Source organism: Enhydra lutris, unplaced genomic scaffold, assembly GCF_002288905.1.
Source record: "Enhydra lutris kenyoni isolate GAN:26980312 unplaced genomic scaffold, ASM228890v2 scaffoldscaffold76, whole genome shotgun sequence".
In the NCBI taxonomy this organism is placed as follows: domain Eukaryota; kingdom Metazoa; phylum Chordata; class Mammalia; order Carnivora; family Mustelidae; genus Enhydra; species Enhydra lutris.
The window spans coordinates 2,157,573-2,176,479 of record NW_019154160.1 but is presented as its reverse complement, the minus strand read 5'-3'; the positions used below and the strand labels follow the sequence as shown (position 1 = coordinate 2,176,479).

The window sequence follows — 18,907 nt, the reverse complement described above, 5'->3', positions numbered from 1 at the left end:
CTATTTTGTACTTGCTGCTGATGCGCTGGGTTTCCCTAACACTGTGTTTGTGAATTTCACTTTTTGAAAGTGAAAGACTTTCCTATGGAGTTACCATTTCTACAAATTGTTCTCATCGTCTTACCCTGTTGAGAGAATTAAACCTATTCACAGAAACTGCTTGCCATTTATGCCTAATTATCATCCGGCACAATAGTGATCATTTACATCATTATCTCTATGTCTGATTAACTTGCAAGGCTCTGTGCCAAGCACAAGATTTGTTTCTCACAAAGCTTGGTCACTTGTCTCCAAATTATGTCAATTAACGTGAGCACCAAAGCAGAAGGCAGTCCCACGCCTCTCGCATCCAACACACCCCCTCCCAGCCCACCCTTGATCCCCTCTTGCGAATCCTTACCCTTTCCTCTGTGTTTTCTTCCATATTCCGAATTTTTTCTGAGAAATGCATGGACTGACCTCTGCCATGCTCAATTGGTGGGGGGTGTCAGAGACGTCAGCTCACACTCACATGGTCACAGGAGGGAAGTAGCCAGTCGACAGAAGGCCTAGGCTGCACATTGCCTAGATTGCTAATTTCTCTGATGACAGGTGAACAACGTGCCCAGAGCAGTGGGCCGAGAAGAGGAAGGGAGGCAGCCGACCTCAGTCCTCAAGATTCAGGTCCACTTTGAAAGCCAAAACTACAGAAATACTTGCACTCCTCAGCCCACCCCCACCTCCAGGCTCCAGTCGACGGTAACATATGATTTAAAAGTATTTGGGTTTTGGAGGGGCGAGGAGTGGGAGGTTGGGTGAGCCTGGTGGTGGGTATTAAGGAGGGCACGGATTGCATGGAACACTAGGTGTGGTGCATAAAAAAATGAATTCTGGAACACTGAAAAGAAATTAAAAAAATAAATAAAAACTAAAAAAAAAAAGTATTTGGGATTCCTTGGCCCAGTTGTAGTATGGACCTGGGACAGAGTCTAAGTCAGAGAAGTGAAATACAGGAGACAATGGCAAAGTCATCTGAAGAACCCTTCTAATGATTTGTCAGGCTCAGCATAATCCAGATGCCTACTGTTCCAGTCTGTCAGTAAACAGCTACCTCAGAACTCACTGGCTGAAAATAGCAACCGCGTTATTATAGCTCATGAGTTAGGTCCGGTTTAGCTGGAAGAATCTCAAATATGTAAAATATTTGTATTTTGCACTGTAAAATATAATAGTATTTGACAAATAGATCGACTGCATGGAAAAAAAATTTCTGCAGAATATTTGAAAACTATAAAAATGTACACGAAATAAAAGTCACCTATGTACTCCACTATCACTCAAAGACGACTTTTGGGAGCCAGCTGATGTATCTGAGACTCTGTACATAAAACTGTGTATCTTCAATACAGAAGCACGTAGGCTTCAGTATTCTTCAGATCCATCTTTCACAGCTGTATATCTATGCTGTAGAGATATCATAATTTATTTAACCATTCCCGTACTTGAAACATTTTAATTGTTCCCGATTCTTACTCATTTCATAATATACACATGCATACGTATTGCATATATAATAATATCCATGTATTATTTATGAATAGCCTGTCTATAAATCTTTACCCGATTATTTTTTTCTTAGGACACATCATGGAATCACCTTGAAGCACAAACGCTTCAAGGCTCTGGGAATATATTGCCATATTGCCTTTCCAGAAGGGTGCCCCGGTTTTCACTCTCCTCCACGGTCAGGTGGCTCACTGACTCTGTCACCTTAAAAGAAACACTTGGGAAAGCTGAATTTCTTCTGTTCGTTGGCACACTGGGAACTTGCTTCCCTCTTCACGTTTTAAACAGCGAGAGTTCAGAAAGGTGACTTTCCCAAACTCTACTTTACTCTCAGATTCTTTTGCGGGGTTGGGGGTGTAGATCTCTATGACCCAAGGTGCCTTCCAACCCTGGGGTTTTGATATTTTCACCATCACCGTTGGCACCACATCGCTAGAGGCTTGGGCCAATAGGCAGACGAAGGAGGGATTCCAGAGCTCGCTATTTGGTAATACAGGCCCCGATTAAGACAAAATAGGTGGGAGGTGTGGATGGGAGCAGAGGCTGGGACAGCCAGCGCGCTACCGGGTCACACCCGGCCCGCGTCCGCCGGGCTTCGGTTACAGAAGCCGGGAGGGAGCAGGAGGTGCCCGGGGCGGCGGCGGGACTGGGGTTTGCGCGCCAGCGACCCCCGCCCACTCCGCGGGACCACGCGATGGGCGGGGGCGCCCGGGCCGCGCGCCCAGTCCGGGCTGTCCGGCCAAGTTTGCCACGCGGTCTCAGCCGACTCTCGGGTTACCTGAGCCGGCACCCACGTCAGCGCCACATCATCGGGGCCTTTTATATTACGGGGAAGCAGGAAAAGAAGGAAGAAAAACCTCTCCGGGGCGAGCCAATCGCAGGCAGACGCCGCCGCCGGGGAGCGCGGGAGGCGCGCGTGGGGAGTGGGCGCGGGCCGGGGGCGGGGCCGAGCGGCGGCGGGGCGGGGCCGAGCGGCGGCGGGGCGGGGCCGGGGCGGGGCCGGGGCGGGGCCGAGCGGCGGCGGGTGGCGGGCCGCGCGCGGGCCGGTCTGCGGCGTGGGCCTCGGCTGTGGCGGCGGCGGTGGCAGCGGCGGCGGGGGGGGGAAGATGCTGCAGTCCCTGGCCGGCAGCTCGTGCGTGCGCCTGGTGGAGCGGCACCGCTCGGCCTGGTGCTTCGGCTTCCTGGTGCTCGGCTACCTGCTCTACCTGGTGTTCGGCGCCGTCGTCTTCTCGTCGGTCGAGCTGCCCTACGAGGACCTGCTGCGCCAGGAGCTGCGCAAGCTGAAGCGGCGCTTCCTGGAGGAGCACGAGTGCTTGTCGGAGCAGCAGCTCGAGCAGTTCCTGGGCCGCGTGCTGGAGGCCAGCAACTACGGCGTGTCGGTGCTCAGCAACGCCTCGGGCAACTGGAACTGGGACTTCACCTCCGCGCTCTTCTTCGCCAGCACCGTGCTCTCCACCACAGGTAGAGGGAGGCCCGGCGCCCCGGCCCCTCCCCCGGGCCCCCGCGGCGCGCACCGCGGGCCTGGAGCCGGAAACCCGCGCGGCGGCCACCGAACGAGCCTTGGGTGTCGCCACGCGTAACTCCGGGGAGTGGTCCCTAAAGCCTTCGGCCGGGGTGTCTAGGGGGACTTCAGGGCCCGCGTCCGGTTTTCCGCGGTTCCCTGCCCCTGCCTGTTGGGTGGGGATCTGGAGCATCCCCGCCGCCGTGCGGCGGGGCGAGGGGATGCTGGAGCCCGTCCACCGCTCCGAATGCGCGCTCGGTCCTCCGCCCCCACCCCGCAGGGCCGAGGCTGCGCTCAGGGGTCACCTTCCAGAGGGTGCCCCGTCCCGGTGATGCATAGATTTCTCGCCTCTTTGCTCTTTGGGGAGCGGTTGTAGGGGTGGCCGGATGACATCACCCTGCTCTTCGCGGGTGACCTCCGAGCGGACTGGCTGATCCGGTTTCTTTTCGGAGTCGGAGGAGGGGTGCGGGAAGGGAGCATCCGATCGCCTCGGGTCTGGCGAAATGGGGGCACCCTGATTCAGCAGTTTTTTCAACTTCAGGTGTGCGAGGCCGCCCTTAAACTTCGCAGCGACTCTTCCCCGCCCTGCTCACCCCGTAGGACGCTCAGGAGTGGAGGAGCGTCCTGGGGTGCGGGCGCGGCCGGCGCGTGCCCCGGGGCGCCCTTACTGTGCGGGATTAGATGAATGAAGGCTGGATTTTCCCGGCGGCTAAGCGAGGCGCACCCACCTGGTTGGAGATATTTATAAACCGGTATTTGAGCCCTGGAAAGTCTATCAAAGAACGTTCAGCGAAGTCCCCTTTTTTATCCAGGAGATGGAATCTTTCAGCCGTCCGTCTTGGCTGGAACAAGGTCACGCACTTCCTAGTTACCTGGGCAGTCCTGGAATCCGGACCCCGGGTGACCCCTGCTAGGATTCCGGGCCCGCCCCACCCCCACCTCCAGAGCAGGTGAATCAACTTTGTGTGGCAACAATTCTTCCTTCACTCCACCCGCTCGGCGCCTCCCAGGGTTTATTTGTAATGCCCTTTGGGCTAAACCCGGTTGAGTGTTTTGGTAATAAGTGGTACTAATAGTACACTTGCCATATAAATCCTGTAAAACAACGATTTGGAAGTCTGGGGTGCATTACCAAACTGCCGTGAACAATTCTAGCTTGCTTTGTGATATTCTAGAGACTGTGTTAAGCTTCGCGCTAATCAAGAGTGCTATCTTTCCCACCTTGCCAACACCATTCTTTTTTTATTTTGACAAGGGCTGCCTCCATTGTCTTTGTCGGGCTCCCATCCTCCCACCATTTAAGTCACCATGCTTTTCCTTTGAAGTACATTTGTTCTCAATCGAAAATCATTCTCTGCGGCACTGCCCCCCACCCCCGCCCCGCTACAGAAGGTCTTAGAACTGGGTCACAATGTTGAGTAAACGTTATCACTTCTAGTGTTTTCTAAGTATTGGTATTTTAAAGGCAGAATCAGGATAAGAACAATATTAAGTGTTTGCTTTCACTGGGTGGGATTTTTTCCATGACTGACTCAGCTCATGCCTAATCTCATCACATTAAATTAAATACAATTAAAGCCATTGAAATCTCAAAAATAGGAGTTTACATCTTGAATAGAGAGTTACTTCCCAGGTTCCCTCTCCTCCCTTTTTGAAAATTAGGAAAACTGCAGGTCCTGGTTTTTTTTTTGGTTTTTGTTTTGTTTTGTTTTGTTTTGTTTTTTGTTTAAGTGGGGATAGATGTCTTATTATTGGTATTCAGATTACATTGTAGTTCCCAGGAAAGTCTGTTTTCATGCAAAACAAGAGTTCACTTAGGAAGTCTGTGCAGGGGGCACTTAAGGATACACCAGATAAAAGATGTGCCTCTTGGTTTGTAAAGTCAGCAAATCAGTGAATTTTTGTCATTGGTAGAATTGACTTGATTAATTCAAATAGAGTTCCGGTAAGCTTCAGAATTTTCTACATTTTTGTGTTGACCCAGGATCTGGCACATTTTGATGTCCCAGGTGGTAGCAGCACCCGGGTGTGGTGGCAGGGGTCAGACGGTGTGTCGAATGAAGCCAGTCTGCTTCATTACTAGAAAAATGTTTTCTGGAAAAATACCAGACAACTTGAAGCAGAATTGTGGCCCATGCTTCGCTTTCAGAGAGCTCTAAGGCATGTTGTGGTTCTATTTGTTTAACTCTTCCAGCGCTGCCGATGGCAAATCTCTGAGCTCATCGTCCCCCAGTCTCTCAGTACAGTCAGCCCTGGCTTGCCCAGAGCCTTAACGGTGGGCATCACAGAGTTGCTGTTCTTAGTAGAAATCGCTGTAACACAGGAACGCGAATGGGCTTAGGGCAGAATGTTCTCATCTCAGAGAGTACCAGCTCCTATTCCTGTGAGGAACTGGTGGAGTCTTGTGGCCTCTTTGGAAGAAGACTTAGGTTGGTGATTCAGGGATGTTGACTTGAATCTCTGCTCCACCAAGGACCCCGCGAATGATTTCAAACAACCAAATGTCTCTTTACTTCTCTTGGATTAAAAAAAGATACAGCAACACGGACATGGAATCTGTGTGGGGATGGGAGGGGAAAGTGCAGTACCCTTTTACCTTTCCAGAGGGAAGAGCTGTATAAAAACAAAAGGAGGCATTATAGACTGAGGTATTTCCCATATAACTTGGATACTACAGTTTTGTTTTTTGCTTTTTCTTTTCTTTTGTTTTGTCTTTTTCAAGGATGAAGGGACATGTAGGTGACACTTGGGAAGTAAGAAATAATGAGGAACAATTTGTCATGTCTGTGTACTGTACGTTTGCTTCTTTGTTCATCCCCTTAAGCAGGGTTCTGTCATGCTGATGTTTGGTAAAAATAGAGTTTTGTGGGCAGGTGACTCTCAGGTGGCTCTTCCTTGTGCTGTGTTGTAAGTAGGGGTCCAAGATAGCTTGGTCCCGGTTGTTGTCCGCTGTCAGCTTGGTGCCTTGTATCAGTGATGAAGTTCTAGAACCTAGGTGAGGTTCGGTGGGCTGAGGTCCGGAGCCGATGACCAAGAAAGAATTCTTGAGACATCTTTGGTGCAAAATGGTGGTTTATTAGAGCACGGGGACAGGACCCGTGGGCAGACGGAGATGCTGCCCCGTTATCCTGAGGAGTGGCTGATTATATACACAGGAGTTGGGTAGGTGAGGACAAAGTGGGTGATGTTAGTCTCTAAGGAATTTTGGAAGCAAGGTCTCCAGGACCTTGAGGGGCTAGCTATTGTTGGGAGAAAGGTTATTATTACTAGTAGTAAAATTCTTCTTGTGAGACCCTTTAGATGTATATCAATGGGCCATATGCTGGGGAATGATTCTCGACACTATCTTGGAGATCTAGAGATAAAGTTTCACATTTCTCCTATCAAGTGTCCTTGTTAGTGAGATTTGGGTTTAGAAGAAATTTAACTTTGTTTAGGGCTTGAGGAACTGAGTTATTTGCCTCTGGAAATTGTGCTATTGATAAGGTAACTTCTTTGTTGTAAATCTCTAGGACATTGGTAAACCAAGGGAGACTCCTGTCTTGCAGGATTGTGATCTCTGCAAGTTAACTATTTGTTTCTCGCTTATAGAAGTCAGGGGTGCCTGAGGAATGTCACACACATTACCGAGGGGAGTGGGTGGAAAGGGGGTGCAAGGTGCCAGCTTTTGCTTTGTCCTCAGCCAGCCTCCTGCTCCCTCATGATCAGGACGCACTGCCTTATCCCTTTTTACCAAGAGAGGTTTCAGAACTCTTAAGCGCTCAGAGGGATGCCTGGCTGGCTTAGCTGGTTAAGTGACCAACTCTTGATGAACTCAGCTCCGGTCTTGATCTCAAGGTGGTGAGTTCAAGCCCGGCGTTCCCTGCATGGGGCTCTGTGCTGGGTGTAGAGCCTACTTAAAAAATAAATAAAAATAAAGTGTTGAGGAAAGGAACTCAATCTGGCTTATTTTGCAGTGGCTGTTTTCAGGAAAGAGAAGTTGGGAGAAAGAAATGGGGGTGCCAAGTTGACCAAGTTGGCCCTGAGTTTTCAAACTCTTTTCATTTGGAGAAATGGGTTACTGTTTGCAGCAAATCCACATGGAACTTTTGGAAGCTAATAGCGGTGGGCAGATGATGGTTTCTGGGCCACATCTTTACAGTGGCAGAGTTGAGTCTTTGTGACAGAAACCACGTGTGTCCACAAAACCTAAACGTTTCACTGCTTGGCCCTTTGCAGAAAAAGTTTGCCCAACCCTGCTTTTAGAATGAGACTTGGAAGGAGCTCTGAGTCAGGGGTGCTCAGTGCTCCGCTTCCTTTTGGAAAACTTTCTAGAAGACCGTTTAGCATCTGAGACTTCCTCGTGCTGTTTTTTCAGGGGCATGAAGTTTTTAAATTAGTTGCTACCATCCCAACCACTTCCAAAGCCAAAATGATTATCATAGGATAACGCTACCCCTACCTCCTTTTATAAATACAAAGCCACACCTCAGGTTAGAATTGCCTCATCTAAAGTGGGTGGCAGATGTTGTGCTGTATGTGGAACAGAAATGCCAAGAAACAGACAAGCATACTATCAGCTGGAAGAAATCCGAAATCCCTCGTGCCCAAGTTTGCGTTCCTTATTCGCAGGAAAGCCTTAGGGCTTGGTTTTGAGCCTTTATGTCTAATTCTAACAAATTTAGTCATCTGGTTTTGAAGCCCCCAACAGATTCAAGAAGGGAACAGCTATGGGCAGGCCTAAGGGAAAGGTTGCGAAAAGACAAACACTTCAAAAATCAGAAAAATGAAGTGATATTTTGAAAAACCAACCTGCATTGAACACTTTATGTGAACACCTGTCTCGAGGTATCGGTGTCATTATCCGCGCTTCAGAGGCCGCAGCTGAAACTTAGGTTGAGTGACCTTACCTACGTCGAAGAACTAGAAATGGAGTAGCCTTGGTTTGAATCCCGATGTATCTGGGTTAAGAGCCTGAAATTTGCATGGTGTCTAGCAATAGGAGGTTGTTATGGGCTGAGTGCATCTCCAGAACTCGTATGGTGAAGTCCTCACCCCTGTACTTCAAAATGGGACAGTGGCAGCGCCTGGGTGGCTTAGTCATTAGGCATCTGCCTTCGGCTCAGGTCATGATCTCAGGGTCCTGGGATGGAGTCCTGCATGGGGGCGGGGGGGGGGGGGGGTCCTTGCTCAGCAGGGAGCTGCTTCTCTCTCTGCCTTTTTCCCTGCTTGTGTGTTCTCTCTCAAATTTAAAAAAAAAAAAAATGTGACTGTATATTTTGGAGATAGGGCCTTTAAAGAAGTGATTAAGCTAAAATGAAGACACAATGTGAAGGCTTCATCTGCAAGTCAAAGACGGAGGTCTCAGAAGACACCAAACCTGCAAACACCTTAATCTTGAACTTCCGGCCTCCAGAACCTTGAGAAAATAAATTTCTGTTATTCAGGCCCCCTAGGCTGTGGTACTTTTTTATGGAAGCCCCAGTAAATGAACACAGAAGTGCTGTTTTGTGTGGGGTTTTTTGTTGTTGTCGAACTGAAACAGACAAAAACAAATAAAGGAGCACAAGAAACAGCATTTTTTATTTTTTAATTTTTAAAATTTTTTAAAAGATTTTATTTATTTGAGACAGAGAGGGAGAGAGAGAGAGCAGGAGTGCTGGGGAGGAGCAGGGGAAGAGGCAGAAGTAGACTCCCCACTGAGCAGGGAGCCTGATGTGGGACTCAATCCTAGGACCCTGAGATCACAACCTGAGCTGAAGGCAGACACTTAACCCACTGAGCCTCCATGGCGCCCTAAGAAACAAAATGTTTATGTCTTTGCTATTGCAACCAACAGCTTCATATGCACGAATAAGACATCATTATTTGAAAACACAGCAGAATAATTGATAACCCTGAATTATCAAGAATAATATTTCAGTATGTCTCTATTTAAGAAGGCAGAGAAATGTGTAATAAATCCTAGAAACATTTCCACCTAGTGATAGACCATGTCCTGGTGCTCACTATATAAGCCCATCCCTGTCTATAAAACATCAGTTCTTTAGCATTTTGAAGGGTTTTTTTTTTAAACTATAAATTTGCTGTTATCTATGCCTATTTTATGACCTTTGGAACATACTGTTGCCATTATAAATGACAATAACACGAAAGAAATTACGCATTTGCTTTTATGACTTAATTGTAAATCTTGTCAAGAATGTAATTTTCTATGGTCCCAGTAACCTAGTGGGAAATCTGGTGCCTTTCAGGGCAAGCTGTTTTATGACGCTGCTCCTTGGACTGCTGTTGGTGGGGAGAGCATCTGCCCTCCCAACGCAGAAGAGGACGCTAAGTTTGGGGTGTGTGAAATTGTCGGTGCCTGATTGTTTTGACCCATACAGTGATTTCATGTGCTTCAACTACCTACAAGTTGGTTTCGGGGACAGAGAGACTGTCTATATCCTACCCTCTCTTTGGCATAGAATTGCGCTGTGCTAGATTTTATTCTCAAGAGACATCATTTGATCCCAGCTGGAGCCAAATGCATGGGGTACTGGGATGTCTGACTTCTCTGCTGACTGTGCCACGATCACGTTGGGTGTGTTCTCTAGTCTCCCAGACTCCGTTCGTGCTCTGACATCTTTATTCAATCTTGGCAGATCCTTGTCCACAGAGTTGGTGGGCACTCTCTGTGGGTGCAGGGCCATACCCCTGACCCAAGGTTAAAATGAAGACTGGGGTGAAGATGGGCACTTGGGTGGCTCAGTAGGTTAAGTCTCTCTGTCTTCGGCTCAGGTCATGATCTCAGGGTCCTGGGATCGAGTCCCGCATTGGGCTCTCTGCTCAGTGGGGAGCCTGCTCCCCCCCCCCCCCCCCCCCACCTGGTCTCTGTCAAATAAATAAATAAATAAATAAATATTTAAAAAAAAAAAAAAAAGACTGGGGTGAAGGGGGATTTGGAGGCATAGAGGAGATAGAGCTGGAAGGACTGTGATTCTGTCCCTGGGCATGAGTCAGACCAGCAGTTGCGTATTTTCTAGTTGTATTCATGTTCCGTTCTTTAATCTGTGAAACAGAATCAGTTCTTATACCAAAGAGATTAATTGGGCTGTGTTTGACATGGGCAGTGTTTCCTCACCGGCTACTGTCTGACTGCTTCTGGGGTCAGATTCTAACTGTTTGCATGGGGTACTCTGGCCAAGGTGGACTTGCTTTGTGAAATGAAAGTGTGCGTTCTGAAGCCCGTGTGGCTTTAGCTGTTGGTACCAGGCGATGAACTTTCAGGCAGAAAGCTGCCCAGGGACTCAGTGACCAGGTAATGTAGAGTCAATATGAACCTGGCTGTGGGGGCAGAGCTGAGAAGACAAAAACATGCAATAAAACAATGCTTTGATTTCAGAATGTGGTCAGTGGGTCGCACATTAGAAATAAGAACTGAAGAACAGACTTGTCGAATCGCTATGTGGTGCACCTTCAGTAATGTCATGCTGTCAGTGTCGTGCGTCAGCTGTACCTCGAAAAGGAAGGCAAGAACGAAAGGAAAGGGAAGGAGGAAAAAGAAGGGTGGGAGGCCGAATTATAAGGCTTGTGTCCCGTTAATGCTTAGGTGGCACAGGGACCCAAGTTAAGCTGTTTACTCAAGGTGACACCTGTCGTCCAAGTGTGCACTGAGGAGGGGAGTGGAGGGGGCCGTTGGGGGGGCGCTCGTATCCCAGGGAAGAGTGCTGCCCTAGGGAAGGCTGAGCTGGGCACCCACAGGGTGGGGGCTGCGCAGAGGTGGGCTCTGCTTCCTGTCTTCCCAGGGAGGGGGGGTCCCTGCTCTTTCTCTTCTGCCTGCTGGTCCCCATGACATCCGGGACATCACCTTATATTGAAATATTCCATTCTTCCTGTTAGAGCACTTAGGAAGGACCTTGGATGGAAATGATTCGTTTTCACGTCTGTCTCCCCGAAAGAGAGGTTTTGAGAATGAGTGCTGTCTTGGCCTCACGCTGCATTCCTGGCACTCAGTCGGATGTCAGTAAGTGCAGAGGAAGGCATGTTTCTTCCCATGTCTGAATCTATTTCCTCTTCGGTAAAAGGAGGACATTTCTAAAGCCCTTACTGGTTTTCAGGAGACCTTAGATCTGATATCATTGTTTTGATAAGGAAACAGGCTCACGTTGCTCCAGTGGCTCCTGTAGGTATTTCTGTAAAGATAGTCCTATCTGAGGGCCTTGTGTACACACGTACACTGTGGAAGGCCCAGAGTAATCTGCAAAAAGGAGAGAGGCACGCATTCTTGAACAAATATTTATTGAGCACTTAGGCTCAGGAGGAAGGACATACGGTAAATAAGATGACTAAGTGGGAGATAATCGAAGACACATCTTGGTCTCTGCCCTGTTGTTCCCGGCACAGAGCTCCTAAAACCTTTGTAAGTTCCCGATTGGAGCACCAGGAGAGCCTTCTGTTCTATAAGGCAGCTCTGCCTGTGCTCCGGGATGGGGGCTGGTCACCAGACAGACCAAGCCATGATGAGAAGCTTGGAATTTTCAGCCCCACTCTCATCAGCCCGAGAGGGGAGAGGAGCTGGAAACGCGGCTAAGCCTCTGTTGTGTCATCATCAGGGAGCCTCCATAAATATCCCAATAGCTCGGGGTTCAGGGAGCTCCTAGGTTGGCGAACAGATCCGCACTAAGAGATGGGCACACCTCCAGCTCCACAGGGACAGAAGCTCCTGCACTTGGGACCCTCCCAGCCTCGCCTTCTGTACCTCTCTCCCTCTGGCTATTCCTGAGCTACATCCTTTTATGATAAACTGGTGACCCAGTGACCAGACTGTTTTCCTGAGCTCTGTGAGCTGCTCTAGAATTAACTTATCCTAGTGCAGGCATCATGGAAACTCAGATCCGTGGCGGCCAAGTCAGAAGCACAGCTGACCACCCAGACTTGACAGGCGTCTGAAGTGGGATGGTCCTGTGGGACAGAGCCCTTCAGCTGCGGGACCTGACATGGCCTCCAAGTGGACAGCGTCAGAATGGGGTCGAATTGCAGGGAGCCAGCCTACCACTGTCTGGGGAACTGTTCTAGAACAGAGTCCCCGCATTGGAGGTGTGGCTAGAAAGCCATCGTGGCTGGCACTGAGTAAGACAGCATGTGACAAGGTCAAAGAGAAGAGAAGGGGGCAGATGGGGCAGCATGTCCTCGGCCACTGCAAAACTTTGGGCTTTTCTCTGAGTGAGGTGGAAAGTCCCCGGAGAGTTTGCGGGAAAGGGTAATGTGATCAGACCCAGTGTTCTACCACGGTCACTGAGGCCAGTATTGGGGGACAAGGTGGAAGCTGTGGCCCAAAGTGAGACATTTGCAGTGCCCCAGATGAGGCCCGTGGGTGGCTTTTAGAGCAGGTGGTAGAAGTAGGTGGGGAGAGGTGGTTAGATTTCAGATACACATGGATGGTGGAACCAACAGGGTTTGCTGATGGACTGGATAGGAGATGTTGGGAAAAGAATTATCAAGACTGAGTGTAAGGTTTTTGGTCTGAGTCCTGCCAGGACACAGAGAAGGCCAGGGGAGGAGCAGGTTTTGGCTGGAGGATCTGGAGCTCAGCCGTGGGCACGTCAGACTTGAGGTCACTACTGGGTATTTGGGGTCCACACGAGGCTGCACTGACTCTGACGTGGCCTCATGAGGACCAGGCTCGCCCTTTAACAGCTGTGATATCAGTTTACATCCCGTGCACCATTTATCCGACGGCCGAGTTTAAGAAAGCTTTTGAGGGGTGATATCTGAGCTTGGCCTTGAAATCCTGCATCCATAGGTAGAGATGAAAGAAAAGTGTTCCAGATGGATCAGGCGAATTTTCTGGGTCGAGTTGCCATTTGATGAACACTAAATATATAGTAATTTTATACACACACACACACACACACACACACACACATATACACACAAAAATATATATATTTAAAATATATAGTCATTTAAAACACTTCAACTTCCAGGAGGAGAAAGAGTATCTAAATTTCTAAATTACTATTATGTAAGTCTGTTTGGAAAACTGGGGGGGTGGATGGAAGAGAAGTATTTGCTTCTTTTTTTGTTAAATTTAACAACAGGATATTTAGAATTTGACATAATAGTTCAGTTTAAAATTTGCCTTATATATAGTCCAAAGAATAACAGTAAATAAGTATCTTCCGTGCATTTTTTTAGGAGCAGCTAACATTAATTACCAAGAAATCAACATAGGTCTTTTCTGTTTTTAGGGAATAAATAAGAAAAACATAATTTTTTTCCCCCATGAAGGACTGATCTAAGCATTTTATCAGGAGGTCTGTCAGCTTCAAAGAGACACATTTACAGTTTGTAACAGATGGTGAAACGATCACGTGACTCTGCAAACCACCTGAGTACTTTTCATCTCTCCAGTTTGGCTTTAAATTTGCTGGATTACCCTTTGAAATTATCCCCTTCCAATAACATGGCTCCCAGGTACTCGATTGAGGATCTGAGGTGTGTGCCTTTCGGGTCCCAAATGCCGTATTTTTGATGTCGCCTGAGCCTGTGACCAACAGGAGGGAGAGCCGACCGTTTGACGCCAGAACTGGAAGGTTAAAATGCTCCTGTAGCTAAAATTCTTTAAATGTTTGAACACTGGTTACCCGGGTGTTCAATTATTTAAGGACTGTGGTTCGGGGATTAGGTTAATTCAAGGCGCCGGAGAAACTGTCCAGCTTTGGCCGCCTGTCCCAGGGCCTCCCCGAGTTCTGAGCTGGGGAGGAGACCCCGCCTCATGACCTATCTACCCCCCAGCCTACCTGCCCCCCAGGGTCGACAGGAGCCCCGCCCACGGGCAGCCTGCACAGGTGCACCTCTCAGAGGGAGGGGGCGGAGGTGGCCTGAGCTTACACCCCAGAGCAGCGGGGAGGAGCCCTGCTGTGCGGACCAGCAATCTGTCATCCGCGAGGCTGGGCCCACGGTGCAACTCTGCAATGCATTACAGGTTTAAAAATTGAACCAACAAAGGTAGAAAGAACAAAACTAAAATTACAAAAGAAAAAAAGAAAAGGCAAAGTGCTGTTGGTTGGTAGTTTCTGGAATGTGACCTAAATCTGCATTTGTTCTTCCAGCAGCTCTGGCCAAACACCTATGATTGGTGAAGGTAATCCCAATGAGGCTGAAGAGACAGGTTTGCCCCTGAACTTGCTTGTCCGTTTTCCTTCCTCCACCGTCGCCCAGCTGCGCGTGCTGGGTGCTGATGTGCCCTGGTGGTCCTCCCCTCCCCTGGCCAGCCTGTGTCCTGCTCCCCGGGGGCTGGCGGGGCTGTGTATGTCTGGGGAAGCTGCTTCTGCCATCCCGCGCTGTCACTGCTCGGTGTCCTAGCCCCTGCACACAGCCGCTGAGGGCAGGAACGGCAGAGAGCAGTGTCCCCTCGTAACCAGGGGGCTGGAGGGGTGGATTTCCCCTCAGGAGCCAGGGAATGCTGCCGTTGAGTAGGATGGTCATGATACCAGACCGAACTAGTCCTGAAAAGTACGGCCTGACTGAGTGAAAAGTGAGACTCGTGACTTCTTTTTTAGGGGACAGGTTACAGCCCTATATAGACTAAGTCAGATGTCGCTTAGAAATGTTTTCTGGGGAACTTGAAGAAATATGGCCCAGGGACGTAAGTGCAGGCTGGTACACACCAGAGGTGCAAAAGCATCGGCCTATGGACTGAGGGGGCAGCATCGGCCTATGGACTGGGGGGGCTGGGTTCCCTCCCCGCGAGTCGTTAGCCGCACACACTTGCTGGTAAGGTCTGCAGAGTTCAGTCGTTTCGTCTCGATTTGATGAAAGGGCCGAGAAAGATCCTCTGTGGGCTCTAAGCTTCTGTGGCTCTAGTGTCTGGAAGGTGCACTTGCCTGCCTGGTGCCCAGCAGGTGAGGACACATACAAAGCGCTGGGAAGGGATAAACCCTGACCTTGAAAAGCCTGCGGACCGGCGGTGACGACTAAACCATCCAACGCAGGGGGAGCTCATGGCTGAGTTGACTGGGGCCCTGGCAGCAGCTCTAGGATTTTGAGGGGTCGACCCGTGTGGGGTGCTCCCTGCTGGCCAGCGGCAGCCAGGAGGCGTAGAGGTGGAGGCAGAGGGCTGCGACCACAGGAAGCTCTGGATCAGCAAGGGCAGGGAGCCACGTAGCTCCCGACCCACGCTGTGACAGTGCTGCTGTCCGCCACCCGGCTGGAAACAGGGAAAGCTGGAGTCGGGTGTCCTGGCTCTGAGGCTTTGGCCTCCGTGGCTCACCCACAAGCCGCCCGGCCTGCGGAGGAGTGAGCAAGGACAGGGCAAGAACGGCCCAGAGGACAGCAGAGCGTGAAGGCAGAGTTGCAGGGGTGAGGTGGGGAGAGCCAAGGGCAGACCTTCCACAGGACGCCTGGGCAGGCATAACCAGGACCTCCTGGGCCTTGAGGTGCGGTGGGATAAGAGAGATGACCCCGAGCTGGCAGAGCAGGACGTTCTCAGCCAGGACGCCGAGCCTCACCCTGAGGCCCGGGTGAGAAGCCAAGTTGTTGCTGGAAATAGGACTGTAAGTTTTTTCTAGGTGTGTATGTGGCAGGGAACATGGAAGGGAACAAGCACCAGTTCTGTCCCCCTTCCCCTCCTCACACAGGCATGGCTGACCAGATGCCCAGCTTTGGGTGGGCTTCTGGGGGCCCCGGGGAGCCGTGGGGAGCTGGGTCCTCTGCCCTGCTCTCTCAGGGACTCGGCCAGGAGATGATAGAAGCCCTTGAGGCTGTGGCTATGGACGTGATTTGTAATTAGGATTTCAGTTCGTTACAAATGGGCATTGCTGAGTAGTTTGAGAAAGTTCTAGTAGACTAGCCATTGCCTATATCATGCTCTTGCTGTTCATCTGCTCTAAGTCAGTTCTTCTTTGACCTGCTAAAATCCCCATCGTAGCCCAGTGCCCGAGTAGCCAGACTGTAACTTAGTGAATATTTTGGGGTTCAAAGAGCACATATTGTAAATATAGTTCTTTGCATTTTGTAATTGCTCAAGGTAATTTCCTAGTGCATGGGACCCAGGATAAGGATGTCTGGTTTCTCTTTAATCTTTCAGGATTTTTATTTTTTTGCCTAAGGCTGTCCAGTATTCCAGGTCTGTTCTGACTTCATGGAGAAACTGGGATAATGAAACTGCTGTAGCACACTCAGAAATGCTTTGAGCAAAGGGCACCACTTAGCGTACCTTTTTTTTTTTTTAATTGGGGGGAGTGGCCAAGGGAGAGGGAGAGAATCTTAAACAGGGTCCATGTCCACCGTGGAGCCCAGTGTGGGGCTCGATCTCACGACCCTGAGATCATGCCCCAAGCTGAAATCAAGAGTTGGACGCTTGACCAACTGAGCCACCCAGGCGCCCCTAGCATAAATCCTTAAATTTATAATCTTATTTTCTTTCTCATTAGATGTGGTTTTTGTTGTTGTTGTTGTTGTTTTAACTGCACACACGTTCATACCTACAGAATTTTCTTTCTCCCTTGTCACCTTATTTGAATGGTGTAGACTCAAGAACTAGGTCCATATTGAACCGACATGTACACAGGTGGTTCTTTTAGCCAAGGTTTTTGCCCAAAGGACCTGAGAAATGGACCAGTACGTGATCTAGTTCATAAGCAAATCTGAGACATAGACCAGTACGGGGCCGTGTTTGACGAGCAAAGCAAAGTGAATCAGATTTTTTTAATCTCTTCAAAACCTGCCATCTGAGCTCTGAGCATCGGTTCTAGTAAATCTTGGGGTCAGACACGCCCCCCACTCCAAGGCTCGTGGGTCATGTGCACTCTCAGAGCAATAGAGAACTCCATAGAAGACTGATACAGATGAGCTTTGGTATTTCCAAAAGACTTACTTGAAACAATTAGAATAGATTATACCCATAGTAACGTCACCCTTCCTTCCATTCTAGCATGCTTTCTTGAAAACGGAGACCTGGCCCTGAGAATTAGGCATCATGCGTAGTCTGTTGTATTTATATGTCTGGTTGGTAACTAGTAATTCTAATAGGCGTGATAGTTATTGACGATCAGTGTGCTTCCTGTGTACTGGGGTACAGAGTGAGACTATTTATTTGTTTCCACTCATTTCAGATGAGGCTGGGCTAGAGTCTAGCTGTGTGTTCCTAAAGAAACATCCTTGATGTTCTCACACGTTGGGCTTTTTCCTACGTTCGCTCTCATGAAATGCCCATAGGGTCTACCTTTTCCCCAGCAGGTCGTGCCCCATTTCCCGTTAAATGGAGAGGTAGAGAGAGTTGTGCCTTCTAGAAGCTTTAGCAACAGAGACTGTCTTCTGGTTTGGTGCCCTTTGGTTGGGGCTGGAGGAACGGCTGCCCTGGTCCCTACAGAGCCCCCGGCCCTAAGAGGCACCGGGGACCTCCCCCAGACCAAACCAGGCAGCGTCTGCCCAAGACGCCACGACAGAAGTCCCCCTCGTTCTCTGCTGCTGCGTGTGTGTGCCGCTGGCTCGTTCCAGAAGGAAAACTCTGCTCTCTGTTCTGCTTGGTGTGAAAATGACATTTGGCTGAAGAGCCTCTTAGCAGGGGTGACTTCGTGCTCTGCCCATTCAGTTCAGGGAATGTTCTCTCCCTTCCTCAAAGGCTGCTGCCCAAAGGAATGATTCCTTTCCTGATGTGAAGACTTCTCGTGGACAGAGTTGCCCTATTTTCTCCTTTTCTTCTCCCCGCCGCCCCCACCAAACATACCAACTCTAATTTGAAGCTAATACGTTTTGACGTGCAAACAACCAAATTACCAGGTGATGTCACAGAGGACGTTGTAGTCGTCATTTGGACCAGGTAGGGGGATAAGTCCAGTTAATGGACAAGAGGCTTGAAGGGTGCATTTTTTCATAATGCTACCAGTCCTGGATTTTTATCCTTTTTCCGAGATCAGTGCAGACTCTGCTGCTGGCTCTCCCGGCAATGCTGTGTTCCCTCCATGCTGCTTGGACTTCGTCAGGGGTCTGGTCCATGATTCCAGTAATTACTACCACTAGCTGACCACATGCTGCGTGCCAGCCACCGGACATGCTTCGTTGTCCTTCACTTGACTGGGGACCTCTGTTGTCCATGTGCCGATCTCAAGGGCACGGCCACGCTTTTCTGATTATCCTGGGTTTGTGCCCCTTCCCAGAAGGCGCCCCGGGTGCACTTCCTGTCCGGCCTCTCTGCTTTGCCTCTGGCGTTTCCCCCTCATCAAGCTCCCTTGCAAGTCAGCTCTCAGAACTTCCTTGGGGACAGCTTCTCAACTCTGAAGCAGCCTTTTCCTCTAAAGACGGGAGCCAGGAGACTGTACTTTCTCTTCCCAGAAATGCTAAGAAAGCTGGCTTCCCAAGTGTCTCGTGTCCACCTGCTCTGCGGCCAGGCTTCCTGTGGGTCCTGTAGAGGCTAGGTTAGCCGTTGTTAACTTTGGTTTGATCCCAAAGTCATCTCTGCGAAAATGGTACTGATGAATGCGTGAATTGTACGACAGTAGCGGTGAGATCCCTGAGAAGCAGGGCTGGAGAGTCTTGTAGCAAATGCTGGTTCATCCCCTGACCCTTAGAAATCTACCTTATATTCGACAGACTTGTCATTTGCACCCTTCTGGCAGGTATGAAACAGTAAAAGTATGTTACCAAAAACCTGACATTTTTAAGAAGAAAACATCATTAGAGGTAGATTTTAGGGCATTTCCCCAGGGCATTTCCCTGTAGGTCAGTACATTAATAAAGCCGGATTAGCATAATTGTACTTGGGAAATGTTGCTAGCCCATTTAAACCTCATGTTTGTTTTTCTGACGAATTCGAGAAATATTCTTGTATCTAAGAATACTTGACTTTATACTCTCCTTCAACTGCCAGTTTTGTAAGAGAGAATTTAGAGTCCTATT

General features: G+C 49.4%; 1 protein-coding gene across 1 annotated transcript in view; it reads left to right on the top strand.

Annotated features, from left to right (window-relative positions):
• Positions 1–2,605: 2,605 nt before the first annotated feature.
• LOC111160527 (potassium two pore domain channel subfamily K member 1) overlaps positions 2,606–18,907 on the top strand; it is a 73,263-nt gene continuing 56,961 nt past the window's right edge. Inside the window, exon 1 of the mRNA XM_022523688.1 lies at positions 2,606–3,006. Within this exon, the coding sequence (XP_022379396.1) occupies positions 2,652–3,006 (355 nt within the window). The 5' untranslated portion in view covers positions 2,606–2,651. The remainder of the gene's footprint in view (positions 3,007–18,907) is intronic.